The sequence below is a fragment of the Falco punctatus genome (assembly GCF_963210335.1).
Source record: "Falco punctatus genome assembly, chromosome: 4".
Lineage (NCBI taxonomy): Eukaryota > Metazoa > Chordata > Aves > Falconiformes > Falconidae > Falco > Falco punctatus.
In genome coordinates, this window is record NC_137583.1 from 18,599,732 (window position 1) to 18,617,535 (window position 17,804).

General features: G+C 38.7%; 1 protein-coding gene across 2 annotated transcripts; it reads right to left on the minus strand.

Annotated features, from left to right (window-relative positions):
* Positions 1–418: 418 nt before the first annotated feature.
* Positions 419–17,737, minus strand: TMF1 (TATA element modulatory factor 1). Of its 2 annotated transcripts, none has more exons than XM_080383085.1 (17): positions 17,460–17,737; positions 13,761–14,833; positions 11,980–12,083; positions 10,987–11,113; positions 9,936–10,041; positions 9,517–9,659; positions 8,759–8,925; positions 8,390–8,546; positions 7,804–7,896; positions 7,012–7,168; positions 6,107–6,299; positions 5,697–5,766; positions 5,524–5,616; positions 4,357–4,467; positions 3,571–3,717; positions 2,989–3,114; positions 419–2,139 (listed from the first exon to the last, which is right to left on the minus strand). In XM_080383085.1, the coding sequence occupies exons 1-17, from the start codon at positions 17,599–17,601 to the stop codon at positions 1,996–1,998; spliced, it is 3,153 nt and encodes a 1,050-aa protein (XP_080239211.1). In that variant the 5' UTR covers positions 17,602–17,737; the 3' UTR covers positions 419–1,995. The 2 variants fall into 2 exon arrangements, with proteins under 2 accessions (XP_080239211.1, XP_080239210.1); XM_080383084.1 differs by having other exon boundaries at positions 13,761–15,001.
* Between the last annotated feature and the right edge of the window lie 67 nt (positions 17,738–17,804).

Below are 17,804 nucleotides of genomic sequence, written 5' to 3' on the forward strand. Positions count from 1 at the left end.
TGTGTCTACCAAAACTATTAAAAAATGGTGAAAATCAGAAATTCATTGATTCAGTGCAATAGATAGAAGCTGACTAGAATCTCTAATGCCAGACCCTCATTACAAATTTGGTTTTATTTAGAAAAGGCTGAACTTCTAACATTTGCACATCATCATTTTAACTTACAGCAATTCCAGTAAGTTCCAACAAGTACTTTTACACAGTTTCTATTTGGGTTTTTGCATCGGGTTTTGTTGGGTTGTGGTAGGGTGGGGTTGAAACTTAGACCAACCAAACATGCTTCAATATCAAGGCAAAGTGTTAAATTCAGGTTTTAGAAGAAAAAAAGAAAAAAATATTTCACCTTGGTTCCCAAAACTAAAATGAAGACAGTAACAGGGCACTTCTTTCCCCTCTCCCCATGAAAAAAAGAAAGAAAAAAAAAGAAAAGAAAGTCTTTTATTTTATTAAAGCAATTAGAGTTTCGATGACAGATGGGGATTTAAGACAAATTCTAGTGTTCTTGCTCTGAGGCTTTATTGAAATCCTCAGAGTAACTGCTCGAATCTCAAACTGAACTAGGCTTTTCCATGAACATACTCTTGCCTGTGTAACTTCAGTGACTAACTGTTCTCCCAATGAGGAATACATCTCTAACACCCACAGAGAAGTCATATTACTGAAAGGCTTTTCTCCAGAAGCAAGTTCTCATCATTCACATCATTTCTCTCTCTCAGGCCACTGAATACACAAGCAGGAATTGAGCTCTCTAACACAAACGACAACATGCGAAGATGTGAAAAAACCCTCTCTCAATAGAGGCAATGGTATCACAAGCAAAGAAATTCAACTGCCGAGTATTCCACATGAATAACTATCACAGCTACAGTTCTGAGATGTAGCAAAAATATCTGCTGTCTGGAATGCAGAGAGGAAGACGCAAGCTTCTTCCCCCGATTCTCAGCATTCCCAAGGGTCCAATTCAAACATTTCCTCTGACATTACCAAAAATACAGCTAAACTTCAAGCCATGTGGATGCTATTTGACCAATACCTTGCTTAAGGAATGACATGAGAAATACTCTGCAGCCACTGGAGAATTGCTTGAAAACTATATTAAGTCACAGTACAATTCTGCAAAAAGTCTAACCCTTGCTACTTATATACAAGGAACCATGAGAGCAGCAGCAATTTATTTAAAATAAAATAAAATAAAAAAATCAATTTCCAGCATTCTTCTGAACTGTTTTAGCTACTATTAAAGATCAGTATCCAAATCTAGAACAAATATTGAATAGTTCAGATTTCTGGTGTTAAAAGTTAAAGACATTTAGAATTATGAGCAGAGCTGCTGTCTCCAGACAGCTCATGAGAACGCAAGCAGTACACAAGATGAAGCCGTTCATCTGAGTCTCACACTCGGCTTTAGAAGACTTAGTGTAAAATAGTCAGACTAATCTGATTTGTAAGAATAGAGAATTATCATCCTAACAGATTCAGAAGTTGCAAGTACAAATACCATTTTCCCATCATAAAAATATCTAACTATGCCTCAGAAAACAAGACACTGCTATTGTTATTAAAAATTAACGAACTGATGAGATTTTAGAAAAGCTCATATTAAGAACACTTAAGAAAGATGTCTAATGTCATTTTCATAGGCATACAGAGTTTATGAATCAAGGGCTGCTTTAGTAAAACTCATGCCTTCCAGTGCTGTCTCACAAGGTACAATCATCACTTCTGCTACTGTTTACAAGTAAAATGGTCCATCATTTAGCAAAAACTTAAATAAAGGGATGACTGAAAAAAAAATTAAATATTGCACAAATAACTTAACTGCAGACAGTACAAGACACTTAAAGCATTGATTTTTTTGTCAACATATGAACTCTATTATATAGTCACATTTTCTATAATACAGTTATTTTTACAAGACATTTAAATTCAGCATTTACATAAACCATTATCTTTACAATCTGTTATCATATAATGTTAAAGAGTTCCAGCAGGAATTAATTTTGCCTTTGTTTTAAAAGTTCATCTATCTGAGTCTTGTACATGTTTTTCACATCTTCAAGATCTAGTCGGAGCTCTTCCGCTTCCTCTGCTTTCTCTCCATACATCTGAAGAATTGTATTGTATCTTTGATCCAAATCCTGTAAGGACACATGGTTTGTTACCTGACTGGTTTTCAACTTAAAAAAAGCTGCTACTAGGATAGTGTTTTACAGTGCTAGGGAAAATGAGTGTAGCATTATCTTATCAAAGTATAATTACTTTACAGTGAAGCACATAGCAGATTTCAAAAATATCTCATGCTTTGACTTCCTGAATATGGTCAGATTTATACTCTAGATAGAAAAGGAAGATGTTCCTAAGACACAGATCCTTGACTACAGAGAATTGATGCTGGCTTCAGAGGACGTACTGAAGCACCTTGAAGTTAACTGCTACAAGCATCAATTAGCAAACTGCACTAAGTTTCACTGCAGGAATGACCACAGTTTAATGTTTCATTGCGAAATTTAACAGCCTGTATTTACAGAACAATAATTTCCAAAATTATTCCCAAACTATTTGAATATTTCAATTTACTTTCTTAAACATTCAGAGGATTAAAATAGTTGTCCCATTACTTGTATCACTACTGCACACTCATTCAGCTTCTGCATTAGACTCCCATAAATCCATGCTATGTATCAAAACACCTCCTTTACTAAAGACTACTTCCAGACAAGCATCTTGAATGAGACAAACAAAAAAAATGTTCTTTCCCTGATTTAGCATGCAATCTTATGCACCACACATTTCTAACAACTGCATTTTGAAGTCACTACCTAGTTATGGAGTAGGCATTTTCATATTCTACTTTATATAAACATCACAGGCTCTTTGGTCATTTATGATTAGGGACAGATTCAAACATAATCCTAAATTGATAGGCATATTCCTAAAAAACCGCAAATATGTCAATTTTACACCAGTTGCAACAGAAATACACTTACCTTTAACTGTATACGTAATTTTGGTATTTCCTTCACTTTTTCTTCAAGTTCATCATTTTGATTTGTTAATTTAACCAGTTCTTCTGCCATTATTGATCGAGTTTTCTCAAGGTTTCCAATTTCCAGCTAAAGGTAAACACTTTTAACAATTAGGAGGAGGAAAGAATTTGGTGTATTTATAAAACACCATATTAAAACACTCTGATATAGTAATTAAAGCTTTTTCTAAAGCCAGACTATGAAACAGCACACCTCAGATGCACCCTCATTTTCTTCACAAATCTAATCAGTGGTTTGGCTTTGGGTTTTTTTTCTTTTTCAGATAGACAACTGCAGTTGCCTGGATAGGTCCTTGCCAAAACAAGAAAGGCAGCAACAAATCCTTCTCTTGCTCATCTCTACACGTACCTCCAGGGGCTTTTCTGGTTAACAGAACTGTCATGAAAGGGGAAGAGTGAACGCACTCTGCTGTGAGGAGAGGGACCAAGCTTTTTGAATATAAACCCACTAATATAATATTGATTGCATTAGCATTTATACTTACAAATGCTGTGTTTGGTTACATAAGAGTAACTACAGTACCTGTAGATGTGAAATCTCTCCTTCTTTTAATTTTAGCTGTGATTGAAGATTTTCAATTATACTTGAACCTGCTCCCATCCTTATAGCATCATAAAGATTGCTCCCACTAGTAGCTGTTGGCCCAACTGAGTGATCATGAGGATCATCCTACAAAGAAAAGGTTAGAGAAGCTTAAAACAAGACAAAAACATGCATACTTTACAGTCTTCACTCTCCTGAAGTATTACATCATTTAAGGTTTAAAAATATAGTTATCAGGCAAACACTTCAATGCTTAAAGTTTTTTAACTTTAACATTAACATTTAACATAAAAACAAAAGCTTCAGGTGAATACAGTTTGAGATAGCTCCATACTGGCAAGTTCTTATGTCACCTATACAACTGCCATCTAGCTTGGACATCAATAACCATAACAGACCACAACAGTCAGTAATACTGCCTAGGGAGCAGGGTTGTGCCCTAAACCATGATGGTTAGTAAAAATAAATCCTAAATAACTAGTGTTATTCAACTCTTCTAGATGAAATTAGACCTGTGAACTCAGCACCAACACATGCATAATTACTCCGCAATAAAAGCTGTAGTTTCACATTGTCTTTCACAGTTGTTTTACAATCATAAGACATCTTGTAAACAGGTTTCAGACATTTCTGCACAGGAATTACCTTGTCTAATGCCAATATATTCTTGAAGAGCAATTTCCTACATTAATAAAACTTCTTGAAGAAGAAAGAAAGCAAGCAGTCTGTCAAAACAAAAAGGCCAGTATAACTGATCTACGATACCTGCGAGAGGAAAGATGTCTGAAGACCTGCCATGTCAACTCCACTTAGGGAACTAGAGCGTGACATAGTTGGAGTACTTGAAACAGTTTCAGCTGTAAATGACTTCCGGTCCTTAAAATAAAAATAATAATAATAAAAAAATCCATACATCATCACCAGTCAGATAAAGAAAAAAGTTTACCAGGTGGCAAATGACAGATTCTGTAAAGAACAAACTGCCCTTTTCCACCACCAACCATAGAACAGTGTGACAGATAACTCTTCCCCTCTCCCTCACCACTAAAACATATGAAATTCCAACAATAAAGAATTTCTGTGCTACTAACACTTATGGCCTATCTTCAAGTTCTCAAAACTTTTCACGAAACAAAGACAGAAGTTGCAAGTTACACCAAAGGAATGTTTCTTTCAAGTAGCCAAAGGAGAATCAGAGGCAGTTTTGTGTGCCCAAATGTATCACAGCAAGAATATCCTAAATCTAAAAGTATGTCTCTTTTTAGATGCATGTTAATAAATTAAAAAAAAATAAATCTTTTTCATTTTCCACATGCTGATACTTTAATGATGTACCTTCCAAACAGGCTGACCTCTTTGTACAGGCAGCATCTGAAAGTATGCTAGCCTCTGAACAATAAAGCACTTGGATTTTAGAACTGGAAGTGGTAAGAAAGCAGTAATAGAAACAGTTCTACTTAAATGTTAACTGCTAATTAGAAGTAACAAAGCTACTGACTATTAGGGACCATTCTGTGACTTGTGACTTAAGCTGGAAAGCATGTGGTCACATGAAATGCAAAACAGGAATTCAGTGGAAGCAATGCTAGTAGCCTAAGCAAAGAAAACAAGTAGATCCAGAAGAAAAAGAATCCAAGAGCATTCAAAAACGTCAGAAGATTATAACAATCATTATGCATATTTTATCCCTTCTCAGGTTAAATAGACTATTACTCAAGACTCATTTCAGCGAGTGTAACACAAACACTTCTTTCACTGGAAGTAAAAGGCAGTCACAATACAGAAAAAGCCAAGTCTCTAATGCCTGGGCTGACAGTATATACTGTATGGCTCTAAGTCCACTTTGTTGCTTACGACAGTTTCAGATTCTAGATATCTACTAAAGTAATTATAGCATCATTAAGACTGAACAGAAATATTAGGGTTCAGTACCTTCTCCTTTGCTGCTTCTTGCACAAAAATTGCCTTCTTTCTTTCCTGTTCAACTTTCATCTTCTCCATTTCTAACTGTGTAGCTAGCAGTGTCTACAAAAATAAATACAGGTTGTTAATCTGACAGCTCAGACTTCGATAATAACATTGATTAAAGCTGAAGTAGGCAATACCTTTTCTTTCTTTGCATCTTCCAAGGTTTTTGCATATTCATCTTTGAGCCCTTCTAGTTCAATCTCATACCTACATTGAGAAAAGAAAGAGGTAGGGAAAGTCACTAAGTACCCCGTGTTTACATTGGATTCATATGCTTTTAAAACAAACATAGCTTCAAAGGCTTTAGAACATTATGAAAGTAACAGCTTCAATCTTTAGAAGGAAACAAAGCATCCTTTACAAGCTGGGCAACCTTATCAATTCCTGTCAACATTTGCAACATTTTGTCAACATTTTGCTCCTCAACACTCAAAAGAAACAAGTCTTCCCGCTTGCACAAAGATCTGCTGCAGATTGTTATGTTAAGAGACAGCTTACCCGCTTTCTACAATTTTAAAGAGATACTGTTAACCAAAATGCAACTCACCTACTGTTTTCATTTTCCATTTTCTTCAACCTGTTTCTCTCCACTTCTAGCTGAGCCTGAAGACATGTATTTTCTTGCCTTAAAAGACTATTCTGAGACTCAGTAGAAGACATCTGAATTTTATTAGAAAGAAGTTCTTCTGTAGCAGCCCGTTCTCTCTCAGCAGCTGCTGCTAGAAGAGTTTGAGACTCACCTAACATTAAGTAAAGAAAACCATAGAATTTAACTTGTTTTGTCAAGCATCTATAAGACAGGCCATTTATTTATGCATCAAAATATAATTTGAGATTTTTTAAAATATACAGCTAATTTTTCTTTTTAAAAATACAGCTGGTTTCTATTTAAACAGAAATTATTTTCTACCATACAGTTAGAGGATCAAAGCAATGCAGAACAAGGAGACTTCATATTCACTTCTCCAGAAAGGAAGCAAATTCTCTGGGTCCGTCTTTGGACATTTTATGCATTTTTCATTTAGAGTAATATATTACTACTGTATCAACAAATGTATGCCTCATTATCTATGCACTAAGTAAATGACTCCAACCTTTACAATATAGCACATAAGCACGAGGCTTGACAACTGAAAATGCTCATATACTTTCAGTGTCTCAGCAGGCATCCTTCCTTTAGATGCTGTAAGCACATGTATACCTTAACACCTCCACTGTGCAATCTCATGTTACATGGCATTTTCGGGGGTGTCAGTGAATTATCTGTCCAAGAACGTCAGCTGAATACTCCCCACACCATTTCATTTCCTTACAGGAAAGCATTTTGTGCTTACATCTCCTGATCCACCATCTATGCTCTGAGCAAGTATCAAACCCTGTTCATTTACCTTCAGCCATCTCACATCTTCATCAAGAGCCTCACAGTTCAGTAAAAGCTAGAAACCCTCTTACCAAGTCTGTCAGAAAGGTTCTTTTCCAGTTTTTCCCATGCAGAGGTCTGTGCTCCCAGTGTGGCTTGCAGATTTTCTATCTGTCGGAGAAGTGGCCGTGTAGCAGATGTAACGCTTTGACTTAGTTCTTGATTCCGGCTCTCTGCTTCTTGGAGTCTCTAAGATCACATATTAAATACAATTAGGCTTTACAAATCATATAATGGATTGAAAGATTAATATAGAATTCAGCTAAACACATAGCAGTTGGCTTACATTCTAAAGTTACTGCATTACTGTTGGTTTACATCCTAAAATTCATGTGTTCAAAGTCACAGTAAAGTGTGAAATTCCAAAACAGAAGCCTAACATTTTTAGATACGTGATAGAGGAACTGCCCAGAATTGTCCAGCCCTCTGGACATCACCTGAACCATTCTGGCAACAATCTATCTTCTGGACCTTAAGAACAATAAAAATATTCTCAAGAAGCAGCTAAAGAGCCATTTGAATGTATTTGCTAGCAATTTTACAGGACTATCACAAACTTAATGGCTGTACTTTGTCTTATACTAAAAGGACAGTATTCCAATTACAAGGCACCATAAAAAAAATGTGATTTTGTTTTCAATATGTGATTGAAAAAACCCACTTCCTTTAATATTTTTATTGCTGTTCTACACAGGACAAGTACCACAGGTAACCAGGAAACAAAGCCTTTCTTTCAGGCTATTAATGTCATGATAGCATTTTACTTTCAGTTTTTAAAAGCCCTCTGGCACATACAAGTTGGCATCATCTATTTGCTGCAGTACCTGTTGTAGTTCACCAATTTCCTGGCGTAAATAGTCTTCTTTTCTTGCTGCCTGCTGTTCTGCACGTTGCAGTGCTAGCCTCAGGTCCGCCACCTAAACAAGACATCATCACTAATCTCCTGTCCAGTTAACAGTACCACCTTATTAATTGTTACAGTCCTACACCATTTTTAAACACTGTTGGAGAGGCTATGTCTGTTTACAAGTTACAGGCTTAAGTTCTGCATGCACACAAATAGTTACACTGATCTATCTATCACTAAAAATTCTGTCCAACTATATTCCTTGAACTTTGCTTTATGCTAAGAGCGCTACAAACAACACAGAACCTGTCAAAAGTAATTTCATTTAAATAAATAAAATTTGAAGTATTATAAAACAAAATTGGGACTTTAAAGCTTAGCACAACTACCACTAAAGACTGAACAAGTTGACAGAAAAGAAATCCATTGGGTATTTGCTAAGTACACCAAAATGAGTTCCAACTTATATTGCAGCTGGTTCATTATGTCAGATGCACACACCACCTGAGTACGTTTATTTGTTTAATTAAAAAGGGTTTTTTTCCACCTCATCTAAGACCCACCTGAATTGCCAAAGCTTCTTGTTGCTGCCGAGCCTCATCCTGCGCTTTCTCCAGAGCTAACCCAAGCTCTTCCTTTGCCTTCATTTCCCGACTTAGGGCTGCTTCTTGTGCCTCACTGTCCTTTGTAGCATTAGCTTTATGAAGATCTGCAAGTTCCCTAGAGGAGGAAGGGGGGGGGGGGGGGGGGGGGGGGGAGAGGAGAGAGGAAAAAAAAAAAAAAAAAAGTAGTTCATTTACAGTTACTACAATGGTAACAGAAACTTTGCAAATAACTTTTGTTACATATTAACATTTCACAAGCATTGCACAAGAAATAGTCACAGAAGCTGAATGTATGGTTGAGTACAGGCACACAGGTTATCTGCTTACTTGTATGCACTGTCAAGTGCTGCCTGAACACTTCTGTTCCGTTCTTCAAGGTCTTCCACTTCTGCCTGAAGTTTAGCAAGATCCTTTTCTTGTCGCTCTACAACACTGTTCAGTTGTTTAATGCTGTCTCGATGTTGCTTCTCAAGGTCTTCCTTGCCATCAAGCACCTATCAGAGCACAAACAAGAAGCATGAGACTAATCCCAGCACACTTGGTAGACAATGCCATCCGAGGACAATGACAACTCCGGCAACTAGTTAGGATGAAGTTACACAAACGACTAAACTGATCTAACACTTCGCCAAAGAGAAAGGTTTTGCTCCCCCATCTTTCCCAGGGGAGGCGGAGGAGGTCATCATCACAGTTTCACATACTTCCTCATACTGGGTCTGCTGCTTCTAAGATCTTGATTCAATCACTAACCAAGGGGGGAAAAAAAAAAAAAGGAAAAAAAAAAAGGAAAAAAAAGCCCAAATTTTGCTGCTATAGGTTTTCCCAGCTATAAATGTAGTGCACTGAATTTTGTCAGCCCATCTGACAACCAGCAGTGCAGGTGCAAATAAGCAGCTGGAAAGATACCTGACCATAATTTTAAACTGTTCTGAGAACACACACAGAAATCACACCTCAGTATTCCAAAAACATGAAATAGAGAAATGTCCCAGAAAAGAAAAAAAACCCAGATTATCTAGAGCCTCTCTAAAAGGCTACTCTGCAGCTAATGTAAAAAGCGTAAAAAAAAATTCCAAACATCTCACCTGCTTTAAATGCTGTAACTCCTCTTCCAATTCCTTGATCTTTTTATTCTGTTTTGTGTTAGTATTTTCTCTCTCTTTCTCTTTGGCTCTTAATTTCTTAATAATGTTGGAATTGTGCAGCTGCTGTTTGGAAAGCTTTTCTCCTGTGAAGAAAAGGAACATAACGCATGGTTCTGCATGTTGCTTTTACCTCACAGCACCTTTCAATGCATGCTGCAGAAAGTACCCCGCTAGCCACCTGTATTTGACTGATCCCTCCTGTTGCTCTTTGCTATTAGCTAAATGGTTCAATTGCTCAGAAACATTGAACATGCTTCTAATGTTGTATTTTTTCCCCACATAAAGAAGGCTCTATGTGAAGGCAGTATGTTTCAAATTATTCTACAAATTTTCACTATTAAAAAAAAATTAATTCTCACCTTCCTCCATTAATCCTTTGATTTGCTCTTCTTTTTCTTTCAATAATTCAGCGGTTTCATTGGTATTAAGTCGAGTAGCCAATTCTTCTTTAACAGTCTTTACTTCCTAAATAAAAGGATAAAATACTTAGGGACTATTTATTAAAACATAGTTGGGAAAAACACACAGTAAGTTACACTGATCACCTTTTTCTTTTCCCCTCCCTTCCTCTCAAAAGGCTTTTCTTTGAAAACAATTTAGGTTGGAAGGGAACTCTGGAGATTATCTGATCAAATCAGATTGCTCAAAGCCTTATTCCATCAAGCTTTAAAAACCTCAAAGGATGGAGACTCCATAAATTCTCTGTACAATTTCTTCCAACTCCTCCTTCCATTTAATTTTCTATACTTTAAACTTTTGCAATGTAATAAAAATAAACCGTTGTATTCCACACCGGTATCCAATAGTTTTTATATTTTGAATTACTACTGGGCCAATGCTGTGACATGCACAGTGACAAAGTAACTGTGAAGAGTATTTTTTTTCTAGTTACAGATTTGAGTTTACTTTTCACAAACTAGTAATAAGCTAGGGAAATGTAACTGCGATACCAGGTCAAGAACATTTAAACTCCATAAACTTTGCTCTGCAGACTTCTTTGCTCATTCCAAACTAATCTGTCATCAGTCCTTAACTTTCCTACCAGTTAAAACTCTAATGAAGCCATTCCCATTCTTTGCCACTTCTCTAGTCCATTCTTTTCCCTCACACCAATGCAAATGCATATATGGGTACAAGGTAAATGACAGGAGAAGTTAAACCTTTTTATCCCCAGACTAACTTTAACTTAAATGAGTTCCCTAACTTGGTTCACAACACAGCTGCAAAAATACATGGGTCAACACCAAGCAGCCTGGGAGGCTTGAATCATCTTATTCTAGTTACTAATACCATGAGGTAGCACCTGTCAGTCTCACAATTTTTCTTAGCTTAATTTTTATGAATCTACCCCAAGAAATTTAATTGTGTTCTAAACCAATAAACATTAATTTCACTAAAAAGCCAGATTACCTTTTTAGCTGCGTCTCTTTCTTTGCAGGCTAGCTGGAGCTTCTTTTCGGCATCCGCAATTCGCTGAGCAAACTCCTCTTTAAGAGATGAAAGGCTACTGCTCTCTTCTTTCATTCTAAACATTTCACTACATTTAAAATTAACATTTCAGAACAATTGCATAGTTATGTGACATTCCAAGCAGTTTGCAACAGGTTGTTTTAAATGCTTTTAAAGGGGGGGGGGGGGGGTGTTGCTTTTTTTTTTTTATTTTACTTCACATTATCCAGAAGGCAAAAAACCCACATCTATATTAGAAGTACTAATCAAAGGTCTTTATTAATTCAGTAATTTACCCATGAAAACCATGAAATGCAGATTTACCCTAAATGTTTTGCCCTTTTTAATCAAGTTCTTTTTGTCAAGGAAAATTGATTAAATGTATTTTTAAGACCAATTTAGTTACTAAATAATACCTTCACATATTATCTGTAAATTTTTTAAACTTGATATTTGATCAGTAAACTGGTAAATCCAACTTTTCTTTTTTTTTTTCTTTAAACTGAATTAAATAATGAATTCAGGTTTTTCCTATAACCAGACCTTTTACCACACTTTCACAGCCTACATTTCAGTCAGCAAGTAACTTAGTCAGGTTCACCCATCTGTATCAGCAAAGCCAGTCTCCCTTAATAGGTGAATCCAGTCTTCTAACAAAGACCTTTATTAACAGCCAAGTCTGACTCTACACTACGTTTGTCATTCCTACTGCTTGCTTACTGAAAAATCTTTCACTAGCCTCTTCCCAAAAGAGATTTGGCCCCAGAAATAATGTGTCTTTAAAATAATACCATCACAGCACATGCAATCATTATTTCCACCTTTCCCAAACAGTGCACATCCCTTGCAACCTTTGTTCTAGTTATAAAGCTACTTGTTTTACAATATTGTCTACTGATTGTATTACAGTAAAGTTACAGTTACACCCACTACTGTGTATATTTTCATACTTACTCTTTTAGGTTATCATAAGCTTCTTCCAGGCGCGCCTTTTCTTTACTAGTACTTAATAACTGTATTTCCCTCTTCTCCAGTTTCTCAGTTAATGAATCAATCATCTGGACAATGTTTTTACAGATAAAGATCAGATGAATGGGACAATTAAAACACAGGAGGGGCAGGCTTCCCCTTTCCCCCCACCATTCCCTCCCAACACTATTTAAAGCTGAACTTCTCAATGTTTTTAGGAATTTGAGGTAAAAGTCAGTGAAAATTATCGTGTTTCTGCCACATTAATTTAGAACTAGGCAATATTTAAACCAGTTTTCTACAGGTGTGGAAATCCTACTAAGTAAGCACATGTTGCCTAGCTAAGTTCCTCGACAAAACCATCTATAGTTAAATTTGATTATAAATTAAGTTTTTAAACGGAGCTGATAGGTCTCTTCTGTGAAACGTTAGCACAAAGCAGCAAAACAGCATCAGATAAGGGAAGAAAACCTTCAGGCAGGGTCAAAATCTCTTAGCTCACATCATCAAAATATTTTTGTAATACCAGATTTCAGAAAGGTAAATGTAGTGAAATAACACAAACATACATGCAAATATAAACAAATGAAACATATTCTATAAGTGTAATTCAACACAGCCAATGAAAGACAAAATTTGCTGTGGTCCATTACACTATTACCCACAACGTATAAACATTTAAGTTAGGAAAACTTATGGATAACAGTCCACAGCTTTGGAGTTCTCTATGGAATTTACACCGACATTCTGTAAAATTTACACAAAAAAATGCTTTCCTTAAAACACAGATTACACTGGGGTTTTAAGAACTTCCATAATAAGTACTGCTTTTCCCATATTACTAACAGAAACAGCATCAGTATTGCAAACATGCCTACAGGGCAAGGCCATCTACGTTTGGCACATGGACTGTGAGCAGAGCAAAACCCATGTCAAAGGGGCTTGGAAATTAAAAACGATAGTAAAGGGACATTAAGTTGGCAAAGGAAATGGAAAAAAGATAGTTCATACAACACACTGGCAGAACTGGACAAAACATACTGCTTCAGAGCTCCAGCTCAGCCTTCCATATACTCGAGTATCCTACTTTGTCATATCTCCAGCCATTCTACCTATCTAAACTAGCCACACAAAATTCTTTTAATATATTCACTATCCATAACTATGCTTATCTTTTTCATTATAAAGCCTAGCACACCTTCTTTTTAAAAGTAAAGATAATTTCTGTTAAAACCAAACATTAATTTATCTAGTAAAAAGGATTTATTTACACTAGCTACTGCTATCCTCCAAGAACATGCATAATGCTCCTGGAATATAATAAAATTTTGACATTTTATAAGTCTGTAGAAAAAAAACACTTGCAAATTATTATCTTGATTATTGCTCAAATATTAACAGCTTGTAGTTTCATAATTCAAACCAAAATACTTCAGGAAATCTCTTCCACCTTTCATGGGGCTGGGGGGCCCACCAAAGAATTAAAAGTAGCACATTTGACCTATCACGGCTTCCCATTTGCTAGCACTACTCACACTTCACAGTAATGCTAACTAGGTGGATTAGGTGAAACCCAAAACTATTTGACCTGAGATTTCACCAGGATTATTCCACTGCAAAATATCAAGAACAGTTTTCTACAAGGTAAGGTAGTTCAGCATCAATTAATTCAATCAAATAAGGTGAATCTAATACCTATATAAGGCGATGACAGGAGTTTCATTTGTAACTAAAGGGTGTGTTTACAAAACACATTTTGCAATTACCTTTTTAAGCTCTTGTTTTTCAGTGTCCTCTTCTAACATTTTTCCAACGGCATCCTGCTGCGCCTCAGTCTCCTCTCTCACAATCTGTTCTTCAGCAGTTTGCACGGCAGCAACCAAAACATCTGGCTGCTCAGAATTAACAGGAGTTGCACTTCTCCCACTCTCTTCCATCTCAGCTTCCTCAGCATGTAAAACAGGAGCGTCATTCAAGTTTTCAGATTTATTTTTCAGGGCATCAACCGTTTCTGTCTTTGGCGCAGAAGGACTGACAGCAACAGATGCTGAAGCAGAAGCCCTGCCTGATAACTCATCATCTGAATTTATTTCACTTACACTTCTACTATCTAAAGACTGTACACTGAATGAATCAATTCTTTCAAAAGCATCAGAGGAGCAGCAGCTCTCGGTCAGTTTTTGGAAGTCATCTAAACGATTATAATCTGCACAGGCAGATGTAGATAAGAGCTGAAATGACGTCTGCATTAGATGAAGACTGGATTTTGAATCTGCAGCTTCTTGTCTTGAACTCACTGAGCTCTCACTTATTACACTTTCATGGTCCAGAACTTCAATATCACTAGTTGTGGATGTCCCCGAGGAGAAAGTGCTAATTGGAGGTGATGGAGTATTGCTTTGCCTGTCCTCAGTCTTTCTCTCCTTAGTTTCCAAACCCACATCTTTTGCACCTGCATTAAGAGACTGTGAAGTGTTATCCAGTGCACCTCCCCTTCCATTCCCTCCTACACTCGATTTTTCATTAACAGCGTCTTCAGGTACTTCCAAATTTAGAGCAGACACCTTTTTGTCAGTGACTTCATTTGTGCTTTCTTCATGCTTGGCATTAGATTTAAGCACAGAATTCTCTTCTGTTTTCCCCTTGGGAACATCAAGGTTTTTTAAGTCCACTAGGCCAGCTACAGAGCAATCCTTTACCTCTGCCTCTGTAGGCACTGGTACTTCCAGCTGACTGGGGTGTTGAGATTCCTTTAAAGTGCTTTTAACCTCCTCTTTGGGTCTCTGTGATTTGGTTGGAGGTTTGGATACCACTGGATTTTTCTGTATACTCTGAACGTCTGTTGGAGAGAGAAAGGCACTGAAGAAGTTTTCAGATTCATCTACTACCGTCCTCCTCACCGGCTTAGTGATTGCTGTTGGCGATATTGGCTGATTCTGTGGTTCTGTATTTGAACTTAAGCCCCAGGAAGATGTATCCCATCCTCCACTTATGAGAGAATTTGTTCCTAAAACAATAAAAAAGAGAGGCAAGAATACTTCAAATGTATTCTTTTTCAGTATTTGTCTTTTTAGATGCAACAGTTCAGAAAATATGTTTTCAGTATCATGTAACAAAGTGAATATTATACATGATTACAAACATCACCACTTTCATTACTACTTCCTTACAAAGCTTGGAACCGATTTTTAGACAAAGCAAAAGAAGCTTAAGGAAGACATGAAGTAATTCTCAAGTAAGACTTAAGGTGGACACAGACACCTCTAGAAAGTAGGAGCACCTGAATGGAAACAACTTGCTCCCTCCCTGTTTAACAGTAACTTCAGCAAAGGCAGCAAGAAACCACACCCAACTTACACCACTAATCCAAGAGAGAATTTCAGAAAGGAGATAGAAGGAAGTGTCTGGGAAGGGGACACAAGCTCACACAACATTCTAAAAGCTGTAAAGGCAAGCGTGAAGCCTGTTTGGGCACAAAAAGCAACCATTTCCTTTGAAAAGGGAGCAAGCAAAGGGGAATATCGCTGTCTGCTTTGTATAGTTACAGAAGGCTAAGCAAAACAATCTGAAAAACTGTAGTTTAAAAGCAGAGAATTAAACAGATTACAAAAGGATGAAACAATTACTAGGTCTTAAAAGCCATCTGCCAAGTAGCACACAAACACTGCATGCACCATTGCAAAAAACTGAGGGAACAAGCTTTTAATATTTGTAGCATGTACACTGTAAGAAGGGTTCTTGCCCTTTCAATTTGTGTAATTTGCAATTTCAATTTTCCCTCAGAAACCAAACAACAGCATGAAGCTGACAACACACATTGTCAGCAGCACACACAAGATCATAGTTTTCTTCTCCTGTGGTGAAATACTGAATTGATTAGTTCTGAAGCTGCCCTAAAACAACATCAACAGTTCCTATTATTGTATTTCTTGCAGGTTTTCCAGGACTTGTCAACAGAAAGAATAATAAGAGTTTCAGCATCAAATTTCAGCATCCCAAGTAAGAAAGATAAATCAAAAAAATAGTATTAAAGTTGATTTTAGACCTACAAACATAATCTGGATAACATAACTATTTCAGGCTACTTAAAAGCAAACTCACTTGATAAAGCAGCATCTGTTAAAAAACGCTAAGTTATAATATTTAAAGCAAACTACCACTTTTAGAAACTGTTCATAGCTGCTGGCCTCAAGATGTCAAATTCAGATAATTACTGCTCTCATTGCCAAAAATACAACAAACATCTGATTTATTACTGCCCTGTCCATGATTCAATAGCTTCAGAAAAAGCTCTGCCAGTGAACTGTAACATTCAGAAAATATTTTGACTTATTTTAAAAACAACCACATTTTCCTCGAAAAACATCTGCAGGCTGATCTTTGCTGCTTTCCTGATGAATTACAGAACTACTATAAATACTAAGATATAAAATAAATTTTTAAATTCTTTGGGCAAGTCTGAAGTTTTCATAAGCACGATGCAATCAATCTTCTACGAACAATTAGTATCGTTTAAGGTGACACTGGACTACTTGAGCGACTGCCAAGCCCTTGCTGCTACAAATGAGAAAGACACGCAAAACTGACCTTACACTTTGCTGAACAACCAGCCTAGAAACTCTTTCAATAGTTGCAGATTTTGATTCTCAGAAATCCAGTTCTGCTGTGTGTATAGCCCGAAACAACCTCCTCCTACAACTACATGTCTTCTAGATATGCTGCACTGCACACTGTAGCAGGACACTGTTTCCCGATGAGTTGTTTCCGACCCTTTTCTTTATCCATTTCTACCTGTAAGGCATTCTTTAGGGGGAAACGGGTTTCTAAGCAGGGCTCCTTTTTGCTCTTTCCTTTCCAAACAGCAGCTCGGGCCTAGTGGCTCTCAGGTCCTATGTCAGGCCACGCACAGCGGAGCCACTTCCCCATAACCGAGCCGGGACAGCCCTGCCACGGCCACATTCCCTCCGACAGGCGCCGGGAGATGATAACTTGGCGCCGCAGCCAGCGGGCACTCCGTGCTTTGCGTGGGGCAGGCTTCAGCTGCTCCTCCGCAACTCTGGGGCAAAGGGAGAACCCACGCGTGCCTCAAAGATAACATAACTCCCCCCTTTTGACTACCTGAGAGGTTTTGTCATCTATTACCGTCTCGGCAAAACAATGACGCCGTGAGCAGCACGGGTAAGGGGCGCAGTACCACCCTCTGCCGAGGCTGCCCGGCGGTCCCCCCCCGCCTGCCAGGGCCGTGAGGCGCCGCGCAGGCCGCGCAGGCCGGGCTTGGGGCGGGGGGACGGCCCCGTCTCCCCGGGGGTCACCCCCCGCCCGGGTGAGGGGGACAGACCGGGCGGGGGGGACGCTCCGCCCCGCGGCAAGGGCCGGGCCGGGCCGGAGGGAGGCCAGGGCGGCTCAGCCCGCCCCGCGGCCGGCGGCACGGGGTGGGGGGGCGGCCCGACGCCGCCCGCACTCACCGTCACCGTAGTTGGGGATGACGGCGTCGGGCCAGGGGCTCTCCTCGGCCTGGATGTCCAGCACCCGGTCGATGGACTTCTGGGCCTGCGACAGCGCCTGCTTGGCGAAGCTGGACAGCTGCGAAGCGTTGAACCAGCTCATCCTCCGCGTCCCCGGGCCCGTGCGGAGGCAGCGGCACCGGGCACAAGCAGCGGAGGCGGGCGGGAAGCCCAGCTGCCCTCAGAGCCCGGGGCCCGGCGGCGCTCGGCGGGGAGGGGAGGGGGGGCAGGGCGGCCCCGCGCCTGCGCACGGCCGGGCTCCACGTCGCAAGCGGGGCCACGCGCAGCCGCCCGCCGGCGGCGCTG

Coding starts and splice junctions, on each gene's coding strand:
- TMF1 (XM_080383084.1), bottom strand. CDS start 17,601: ATGAGCTGGTTCAACGCTTCGCAGCTGTCCAGCTTCGCCAAGCAGGCG. Junction 8,547..8,758: donor GCACTTGACAGTGCATACAA/GTAAGCAGATAA, acceptor TTCCTCCTCTAG/GGAACTTGCAGATCTTCATA. Junction 5,617..5,696: donor AAGATGCAAAGAAAGAAAAG/GTATTGCCTACT, acceptor TTATTTTTGTAG/ACACTGCTAGCTACACAGTT.